The sequence below is a fragment of the Oryx dammah genome, unplaced genomic scaffold (genome assembly GCF_014754425.2).
Source record: "Oryx dammah isolate SB20612 unplaced genomic scaffold, SCBI_Odam_1.1 HiC_scaffold_21, whole genome shotgun sequence".
Lineage (NCBI taxonomy): Eukaryota > Metazoa > Chordata > Mammalia > Artiodactyla > Bovidae > Oryx > Oryx dammah.
In genome coordinates, this window is record NW_024070205.1 from 1,117,225 (window position 1) to 1,127,868 (window position 10,644).

General features: G+C 56.4%; 1 protein-coding gene across 1 annotated transcript; it reads right to left on the bottom strand.

The window, feature by feature from the left end:
* Nucleotides 1-219: 219 nt before the first annotated feature.
* On the bottom strand, nt 220-7,878 carry LOC120880418 (alpha-1,3-mannosyl-glycoprotein 4-beta-N-acetylglucosaminyltransferase-like protein MGAT4E). Its single transcript, XM_040263773.1, has 4 exons — nt 7,683-7,878; nt 3,048-3,289; nt 2,131-2,287; nt 220-1,433 (listed from the first exon to the last, which is right to left on the bottom strand). The coding sequence occupies exons 1-4, from the start codon at nt 7,876-7,878 to the stop codon at nt 220-222; spliced, it is 1,809 nt and encodes a 602-aa protein (XP_040119707.1).
* Between the last annotated feature and the right edge of the window lie 2,766 nt (nt 7,879-10,644).

Consider the following 10,644-nt stretch of genomic DNA (forward strand, 5'->3'; position numbering starts at 1 on the left):
TCATTGGTCTGCACCTACTCTCTGCAGCAGCCTACGAAAATCAAGAGTTGGGGTGACAGTGCCTCTCAGCTTGCCTGGGGCAGGCCGGTTATGTCTGCTGACCTGTGCAGTCTCACTGTTGCTTCCTTTCACTATCACTCTCAACAGTGTCCCAGGCAGGAGAACAAATTACGTGCTCACCCAGCTCAAGAGTGAACAGACCTTGACCAATTTCTAGCTTTATTTCTTGCCAGCCGAGCGATTCCATCTCCAAGCCCCACCCTTCCCGGTTCCCCGCGGCACGGTCCATGCTTCCTCTTCCTCGTCATACTCCGTGGTCCAGACTTTGATCTGCCTGATCAGAAGCCAGGACTCCTGGGCCTCCAGCACCAGTAGCCGGATGCAGCCCAGCGCCTCCAGGGAGTCTTCTTCATAAGACACCACCTGGTCCAGGCGTCCCTCCACCACGGGGCCGAGCAAGGTGTAGCGAGCACAGCCCTGGAGGTCCTCCAGGGGCCCATAGCCCAGCTCCACCTGCCCTCGCTGCAGCTGGTGCTTCCTGTCTTTGTGGGAGCCCGTCAGCACCTCGACGCGGGTGACCTTCTGGGGCTCCTCCAGGATCACCGTCAGGTAATTGCCTCGGACGGGGTTGAGGGTGGCGAAGCTCTCCTTGTTCAGGGTGTAGGCGTACTGCGGGATGTTGTTGGACAGCATCACCATGTCTGTGCGCACACTGGCTGTGGGGTTGTCGGGCTCACCAAAGACCTTCTCCTTGTCTGCAGGGAAGCAGGCGCTCTCCAGCCCGGAGCGGTTGCCCACGCGGTGGAAGACTGAGGAGCCGAAGCGGATCGGCGTGTTCTGGGCCAGGAGAAGAGGGAACTCAGAGAGAAGCACGTGCGTGGGGGTGTCCTTGGGGAAGACGAGGAGGAAGGAGGCCAGGCGGGGGAGGTCACTGGAGTGGAACACCTTCCCCGCGAAGCTCAGGCTAGAGAACTCCAGGGTCACCCAAGGCAGCTCCTTCCAAGCAGACAGCGTCCAGTAGATGGTGGAGATGAACTTGGGCATGCAGCGAACCTGGTCGTCCAGCATCAGGAAGTATTCGGAGAGGTTGGCAGCGAAGTTCATGAGGAGGGCGTGGTCGGCCTTCTGCGCGGAGTACAGGGCCTCGCAGGGCGAAGGGTGGTCCTCGGGCCTCAGGGTCCCCAGGGGAGGGGGCCCGCCAAGCTGGCCCCGGAGCACCAGCAGCTGCCGGGCCTCAATGTGTGTTCGGAAGAGGTCAGAGATGTTGGCTACCGTCTGGCTGAGCCGTTCAGGATCGGAGTCCGACAGGGACACCAGCACCACAACACAGCCCAGCTCGGGGCCCGAGGACGCCTGGAACAGGGACTGCAGGGTGTCCAGGAGGCGGCTCTCGTGGGGACGCAGCGCCGATGAGATGCCCACCGTCAGCAGCTCTGGGGGCGGGGGGCGGCGGTTAGCACCTCCCGAGGGTGGGCAGGTCCCAGGTCTCCCCCCACGGCCGCCCTAAGGGCCGGTGCCCGAGACGACTGCCCACTTCCGTTCCCAGGGAGAGCCGACTGCTGGGCAGGAGAGGGATGCGTCTTGCTTTCCTCTCTGTTCTGAAAGGCTGTTGGCCGGGCGGGGGCGGGGGTGGGGAGCGTGGCGGGGGTCCTTTGAAGGACAGTGCTCCCTCCGATGGGGAAGGTTGCCAGGTCAACGGGATGTTTGCTGGCCTTGACCTCAGAGTTATCCTAGTGGCTGTGTGTCTGCCAGACCTGGGTTGGAGGCTCTTCGGGGAACTGTGTAGACCCATGGGGCCTGGCAGTGGGGAGCCCAGGGGTCCCTCTCACTGCCCCTCCCCGTCTGGCCAGGCTCTCTCCTCACCTCCCGCGGGCTCTCTCCCACCTGTCCCCCTCCCCGAGGGGCCTGTGCTGAGTGAGTTTCCCTGATGGACAGTCCTTAAGAGGCTGCTCTGTGCTTCTTAGCGTGTCGCTCATGCGGGCGCTGGCAGGTACGGAGCAAAGACGCCTGCCCCGCACTCCGCGGCCGGCCCAGGCTTGGAGCACCCTCTGTCCCCGCCCTCCTCCTCCTGGCCGGTCTGTGCCCTGGTCTGCGGTCTCCCAGTCTGGCCACCACCTTGTGCCTACTCACTTCTTTCGCGGGGAGGGGCCCCGGCCAGGAGCTTGTACTTGGCGCGTTGGAGCCCCGGGGAGGCTTTCTCCATGTCCTTGAAGGCCTGCAGACGGTTCTTGACTTCGGAGCTGATTTGCTGCTGGCTGAGTTGCCACAGAATTTTCTTCTTTTCCTCCTGCTCAGAGTAAGGTGAGTGTCAGCCCTGGGCTTTCCCCTGAGAGCGCCAGGCAAGCCTGGGATGCGGCCAACCAGTACCCCCCTCATCATGGACACACACAAGGCTCTCTAAAAGGGTGAGGGGGGCCCCCAGCTTGTGCAGAAGGCCGACGGGAAGGGCCTGGCTTATGCAGCATGGAGACTCACCTGCCCCTACCTGGCCCGTGTCTGGCTACTCCACCCTCGAGCTGGCAAAGGTCACTTAACTCAGCTCAGCCCGTGCTGGGCTCTGCGACAGACACTGAAGGCTGGTGTCTGGTCCTGTGCTCAGTTCTGTTTTGGCCAGTTCTGACCGCACACACATCTCTGAAGCACCTTCCTTCACACGCCCTATGCTAAGCTCGGGCTGGTCTGAGGTCTTCCAGAACAGTGTGGCTCTAGGCCTGGGCATGGCCCGGGTGGGACTCGGTCTCCTCCAGGTGCAGCAGTGCCCACTGCTGGGGAGTTCCTTCGGGGCTCAGGGATGTGGCCCCCAGGTGGCCCTCCCGGTGGGCGGGTCCTGGCAGCCCCTGCGCATGTGAACGCCCTCCCTTCCTCCTCGCCTTTACCCCAACTTTGTATCAAGGCTGGCTCAGCACTGATCCTGTTTCTGACCCTCTCCTGATCCTTCCGGAGCTTTCTCCTTAGAGCGCACGCGGTGAGGCTAGGGTGTCTGTGTAACTGGGAAGACTCCCCACGGATGGACCGGCACGTGGTCCGAGCTCCCTCCGGGGACTCACCACCAGTAAACTGTACATAAGTTGCTCTTCAAGCCTCTCTTGGAGGAAGGAGCCCAGGAGGATCAGGGACATGACGACCATGAGGTACTTGCAGAGGCAGCCGTGCACGGTGCGGGGACCGGGAGCAGCTCTGGGGAGACAGGCAGGTGTGGGCCTGGTGCCTCCAGCTCCGCTTCCTCCCCGCCTCTCCTGGAGTCTCCGGAAGCCTTCCCGCCCTGCTGACCTGCCCCTGCTGATGGCCCCTGGGAGACCGAGGCCAAGGCTGATGGCCCCGGAGATACCGAGGCCAAGGGGGCTGGTTGCATCCAGCCCCCTCCCCTTCCTCCCTTCCGTTGGGGCTTCCAGCTGAGACCGGAGCAACGTCTGTCCTGTATCTGCTCTTGAAGCGGCAACCCCGCCCGAAGGATGCGTTGCCAACAGGACAGGCAGGGCTCGGCGTTAATCAGGCTTTCCCCAGGCCTCAGACTCAACTGGCGTCTCCGCCCAGGTGTGACTGGCCAGCGACTGGGGCTCCTCCGTCAGCTCGCACTGCCTTCTGAGTCTGCTCCTTCCTGGGATTATGGTTGACAGATTACGAGGTTCTGAGTCAAGTCAGAGGGACCGAGGGAAGCTGATTAGTACATGTCTCTCTCCCATCCCTGGCTGGTCAGAAGGGTGGAAACCTTAAGTGGCTGGAAATTCCTAATCACGTGACGTCTTGACCAGGTTTAGAGTGTTATGTCCATGGAGATTTTTGTCTCATAGAAAAGGTGCTTTGAGGGTTTATCAGAGAGCAGAGATTTCCCTGAGATCAAGGAGAAAACCCTTTAATGCTGCAGGACGCGGGCCCAGAGGGCTCTTCTGAAGTGGCCGAACCTGGGCATCCCTCCTGGGGGACCCTGCTTGACAACCCTTGTTCACCTTGAATGGGGGCTGCCCAGCACCCCAGCCTCGTGGCAGGTACCTGCTTCTGGGTGAGGCCAGGGTCAAGTCTGCAAGCCAGCTTTCCAGGCTTTTGTCTCAAGCCCAGGAGTCTGGAAGTTAACTGTCAGTTTGAGTCAGTAGATGATGGGTGGGTATTGAAGAACCCCTTCCCCGACCAGAGAGCTCCCATCCTGCCCTCCATCCCAGGCTGCATGCTGGGTCTCTAAAGCATCACAAGTTGGTCCCAAAGCTCCAGTTCTCCCCTGGGCCCAGGACTGCCCAGGCCTCTGAAGTTCCCTTCTCTTCTCTTTCTCTGGCCTTTTTCGTTATTAAGAATATATTTCAGTTCTTTCTTCTCTCCCTCCCCAGCTTAAGGTAAACAGAATAATAATTTTACTTATATAAACTGCAAAATGATTACCACCATAAATTAACATTCGTCACCTCATACAGATACCAAAAAGAAAAAAAAGGAAAAAAAAATGTCCTTATGATGAGGATTTTTAAGATTTACTTCCTCAGCAGCCGTCAAATAGACTCCACAGTAGCGATCACTGCGGCCACCTTGCTGTCCATCACATCGCCAGGACTCACTTATCTGATGCCTGTAAGCTTGAGGCTTTTGATGACCTTCCTCTAGCGCACCCTCCCACCCCACCTCTGGTAGCCACAAGTCTGATCGCTTCTGTGGCTGCTGTTTATTTATAGATTTCACAGACCACTGAGACCGTACAAAGACTGTCTTTCTCTGTCTGACTCATTTCATTTAATAGAGTGCTCTCAGGTTCTGTCGTGGTCACAAACGGCGGGACTTCCTTCTTTTCGTGGCCACACAGCATTCCTTTGTGTGTGTCTCTGTGTGTCCATCACGCTTTCTTTATCCATAATAGTGTGGTTTTGACTAGCCCACCTACCTAAGAACTGTAGTCTTCTAACCGAGCAGAACCTTTTGAACTAAAGACTTCTCCCCTCCTCTCTTCCCTTCTTTGAATCTTCTTCCAAGCTTTCCCCCTCCCCCACCTCTTTTCTCCTCTGGGAATCAAAAAACAAAAAAGCAAGCAAACAAAAGCCATTAAAAGCTTTGTTCTGAAGTTAGGATGGTTATAAAGAATCTCTAGAAAAAAATTTTTTTCTTGCATTAAAAAGTTATGTATAGGGACTTCCCTGGCAGTCCAGTGCTTAAGACTGAGTCCACTGCAGGGGCACAGGCTCGACCCCTAGTCCGGGAACTAAGGTCCCACGTGCCTCATGGTGCGGGCAAAATAAATGAATAAAATACTTTAAAAACTTAAATAGTCATGGATTACTTTGATGTTCAATGTACTTTGTTTCTTTTATGGTCACTGCTTTTTAAAATCCTGTTTAAGAAATACTGTATACTAGAGTTGCAAAGATATTCTCTTATGAATCTTTCTAGAAGCTCTACAGTTTTGGTTTCCCCCTCCAGCTTTATTGAGTTATGGCTGACAAATAAAAATTATATGTATTAAGTGCACAACTTGATGCTTTGATGCAGATTTACACTGTGAAATAATTGCCACAGTCACCTCACATGGCTGCCTCTTCCCTCCTTCTCTCTTCTCTCTTCTCTTCTTTTGGTTACTCTCCTTTGCTCTTTCAGCAAATCTCATGTATAAAACGCAGCGTTGGTGACTATAGCTGCATTGCTGTACCTTAGCTCCCGAAGCCTATTCATCTTTGCTTCTTTTGATAAGACCTCCCCCCTCTTTCCCTCTTCTAGGTTCTGGCAGCTGACATTTCTACACTTTGCTTCTATGAGTCTCACTGCTGTAGGTTCCACATATGAACGAGACCAGGCAGTAGTCGTCTCTCTGCGTCTGGCTTGTTTCACTTAGCACCAGGGCCTCAGAGCTCATCTGTGTTGCCACTAAAGGCAGAATGTCCACCTTTTGAAAGGCTGTGTGATAGTCCTTCAGTGTTTATACAGCACATTTTCTTTGTTCCTCTGTCAGTAGACCTGTAGGCTGCTTCCTTTCTAAAATAATGCTGCGATGGACGTGGCTGTGTCTTTTTGAGGTCCTGATTGCAGTTCCTCTGGATGTATGAGTACAAGAAACAGGGTTGCTGAGTCATCAGTTCTATCTTTAGTTTTTCAGGCACTCCCATAATGGCTGTACCAATTTACGCTCCCGCCAGCGCTGTGCAAGTGTGTACTTTCCCTCAATTCCCAGCCAAAACTCATCATTATTATTATTTTTAGTAAAAGCAACCCTAACAGAAGTGAGGTGATGTCTCACTGGGGTTTTGGTTTGAATTTCCCTGACGACTAATGAGGCTTCCCTGGTGGCTCAGACTCTGTCTGCAGTGCGGGAGCCCCCGGATGACTAAGATGTTGGGAGAGAATCTTTTCATGTACCTGTTGGCCATTCGCAATGTCTGCTTTTGAGAAATGTCTCTAAAGGTCCTTTGCCCATTTTTAATTGAGTTGTTATTATTGTTTTTTTTTTTTTTTTTGCTGTGGACTTGAATGACTCCCTTACGTATTTTAGACATTAGCCCCTTGTCGGATAAATATCCCGCAAATAAATGCCTTCTGTTTAGGGGCTGCCGTCCCGTTTTCTCATCTGTGCACGGTTTCCTTCACTGTGCAGAACACAGTGCTCGTTTTTAACTTCAGGTCTGTGTTCGTCTCAAGTTCACGTTTGCGTATGGTGTGAGGCAGGGGTTGAGGTTCGTTTCTTTGCGCGGATACCCAGTTGCTCAGCACTGGTTTTGGAAAACGCGTCCCCGCGCCTTCTGAGTTACCTTGGCATCTCGGCAATGTCCAGCAAGGGCGTAAGCCTGCAGCTGTGCCCACTCCCGTGTCGTCCTGCTGATCTGGTTTCGCTGCGTGACAGCAGGCCGTGCCCCTCCCCCTCCGCGAGGTCATAATGCGGGTGTCCCGTGTATTCAGTTCAGGAGCCTGCGTGGGCCCCAGTCCCGCCGGCTCTCCCGCGAGGACGAGCAGGCGTCCACGTGCAGTGCCATCTCTGTGACAAGCCACAGCGGTTTCTGCGCCTCCCTGTTCCTTGGGGACGGTTCTCTAACCTGGCGCCTAAGCCGTACCATTCTGTCAGAATAATTTATTAGCTTTTCAGTTTCTAGGTCAGCTTTGTTGACGGATGCCTTACAGACCATTTTTACCGTACGGCTCACTGCGCTTTAGCAAACGTGTGCAGCTGTGAAGCCGCGTCGCCATCGAGACGGAGAGCAGTCCCTGGCGAGGCGCTCTGCGCCCTTTACAGCCAATGTCCACCTTCCCCGGCCCCAGCTCACCCCCGGGTCTGCAGGACCACTGATACGGTTTCCACCACTGTGGTCTGCCTTTTCTAGAATTTACCTATGTTTATCTTTCTATGATTTCTGAGGAGCATTTCAGTTGCTTTAGCGTTTGAATACAGTGAGTAAAGCTGCTCTAGAAATTAACGGGCAAGTTTCTGGGTAAATAAGAGTGCGATGGCTGGTTTGTGTGGTAGGTGCAGGTTTAACTTTGTAAGAAACGGCCGGGCCGTTCCCCAGAGCGGCCGCACCGCTGTGCATTCCCACCAGCTGCCTGCTTGGCAGCACTTGCTACTTCCGTCCTTCAGTTTGAGCCATTCCAGCAGGGCTGTGTTGGGGTCTCGTTGTGCTTTATCCCTTTTGTAAATTAAGACGATTTACATACAGTAAAACCCTCCTTCTTCCTTGTAGCGTTCCCTAACTTTCACCGCACACATCCAGCTGCGCAGTTACCGTTGTAGTCGAGCCGCGGCCTGGCGCAACACCTTCGCCTCCAGAGCTCCTCGGGTGCCTTGGGGCCAGCCCTTTTCCTCACCTCTAGCCCCTGGTGACCACGCTCCTGCTCTCTGCCCCCAGTGTCCTGGCAGTGGAGCCACGCCGTCGGTCTCCTCGAGCCTGCCTCTTCCCGGCTCACGCTGCTGAGAATCATGCTTCGCGAAGCTCGTTGCCTCCTTGCTCTACTGTGCCCTCGGGCCACAGCTTCTTTGCAGTCGCAGTTTGCTGGATGTTTGGGCTGCTTCCAGCCTTTGGCAGTCACAGATGGAGCTGCTAGAGACGTTCCCTTTCAGGTTTTTGTGTGATGTGTTTCTATTTCTCTCAGACAAACACCCAGGAGTGCAACAGCCATGTGATGTATCGCTCACGTTACAAGAAACTGCTAAGCTTTTTCTAAAGTGCTGCCTCGTTATAGGCATCCACCGGCATTCTACGGGAGTTCCAGTTGCTCTTCAGCCTGCTTGTCAGTTTAAAAAATTCAACCCTTCCCGTAGGTATACACGTAGTATCTATTAGCAGCCATGGCTTACGGTGGGCTGGCTAAATTTGTAGGTGTGCCCACGAAATGCACACGCAGTGTCTCCGGGACCTCACTCACCAGTGGCTCCAAAAGACAGTGGTGAGGGAACGTGCTCCGGGGACGTGCCAGGCCATCAGCTGGTATAGAAGCCGGTCGGGGTTATGTCCTTGCTGACCCATGACAGCAGTGAATTCCCTGGCGGGCTGGCCAAGAGCCTGGAAGTGTGGGGACAGCGTCCGGGCTAGAGGAACGTGGCTGGATGACCGGGGACGTGCGCAGAGGCGGCAGGTTCGCATCCGCCAGGGAACACCCGTCATGGAGGAGAGGCTGAGGGACGAGGAGGGCGGGCGATGGGGGCCCCCGTGGTGCCAGCACGGCACCCGTGTGAGCTGAGTGGCTACAGGGAGCCCCACCTGGATGAGGACTCGTTAAGGCTGACTCTGCTCCTGTCGTTCTTGGATGCGCAGCCTGCGCACAGGACCGCGTGCAGAGACACCTGTGAGTGTCCTTCCCCAGGAGACCAGCCAGACGCCTCCCTGCTGACAAGTGTACCGTCTTCTCGGGAACAGGCACTCTGTCCACGTCTGAGTTTGCTTGCCTGCCTGAGGCACCCAGGCAGCACCACTCTCTGAGGGTCGAGTCCACTGGCATGGGTGCCACAGGGCACAGCCCCAGACCAGGAGACCCCACCCCCAGCAAAGGAAGAAGGGGTGGGGCTCACGCCGCCCTCTGACAGGCACTTGGGGCGCCTCCAGGAGCTGACCACGTGCTGGGCTGCCTGCGGTGTGCGTGCAGCCCCGTCAGCAGTAAGACTGCGAGGGTGGGCATCGCCTCCCGTCCACGTTCTCGGTGCTGAGAATGGCACTCCCCTACCCCGCCCCCAGCAGACAAGCAAACAGATCTCCAGCCAGTCTCCAACCCCACCCAGCTCAGAGAGCCGGGGTCTCGGAGGTGCCTTAGTTCCGTGACTCGGCACTGTGCCCTTTCTCTGGCACGGTGCCACCCCTGGTGACCCCCGCCTTATGTGGGCACAGCAGCGCCGCTCAGGAGGGCTGGACATGGTGCCCCAAGGCGGCCCAACGGCAGCACCGTGCATTCAAAGTGACCTGCCCCCAAACTGGCCATAGACACGGCGGTCCTGAGACCAGGGGTGTGGTGTGCCTCCCCCAAGACCAGTGCTCAAGAGACCCAGCTTCCACCATCAACCTTCTCCGGGACTTAGCTCTTCCTCCTCTCAGCAGACACCTTGCTGGGTGATTCACGGAGAGATCAGATCCTTTCTGGCAAGAGCAGAATCACCTTCCTAACACACGAGAAGAGAACAGGCCCGTCCCCTGTCCCCCGCCGTCTTGCCTTCCCTGCCCGCTCGGCCTCATTAGGTCAGAATAAGCTGCCCTCCTCCTGTCCGAAGCGAGACCACAGGCAGAGAGGACCTGGGCAAAAAGAAACGGGAATGCTGCCTGGAGCCACGGCCTCTCTGGCCACACTGGGCTGTTTCTCCTGTTGCTGGGCACGTGTTCTAGTGGGCACTGGCTCAGTAGTCGGGGCGCTCAGGGCTCCCTTGCTGTGGTGCTTGGGCTTAGCTGCCCTGCAGCCTGTAGGATCTTAGTCCCCCAACCAGGGATCGAAGCCACATCCCCTGCATCAGAAGGCGGACTCTCAGCCACTGGACCGCCAAGGAAGTCCCTGAGCTACTTTAAAAACTGGAACAACCCCCCAGCCCACCCTCAACGCAGCAGGTGCCAGAGGTGTGCAGAGCCTGCCCCTCTTTCTTCCAGGAAGCAGGAGAGGACACCTCTCCCCAACCCGACCCCCCTTGGAAGATGTCCTCCGTCTCCTGGAAGGAGTGTGACGACGTCGCTGTCAGGGGCAGAGAGTGGACGAGAGAAGTCTGCAGACACAGGCTTGGTTCAGCAACAATCTCATCTCCTATCACCTCCCCACATCTGCGGTTCCTTCTGCACATTCGCCCCTCTCCACTCAACCCAACAGGAAAGCATTTAGGTTTTGCCGCTTCTCTGGTCTTGGTTTCCTCAGGAGGGCACCCCGGGTCACATAAAACCCGTGGGAAATGAGTGTGAATGCCCCACTCCCGTGTACCTGCCCTGTGTCCATTTAGTTCCCAGGACCAGCTCTGTGACCTACGCTAGGACGCTTCCGAGCATAGAATGGCAGGAGTCCGTTCCCGCTCGGCGGCCCTCGAGAATACTCGGAGCCCATCCGACGGGGTCACGGCTCCCCAGGTGACTACGGTAAAGAACCCACCTGCCAGGGTAGGGGATGTAGGCAATGCGGGTCCGATCCCTGGGCCGGGAAGCTCCCCTGGAGGAGGGCATGGCACCCACTCCAGTATTCTTGCCTGGAGAATCCCGTGGACATAGGAGCCTGGCGGGCTATGGT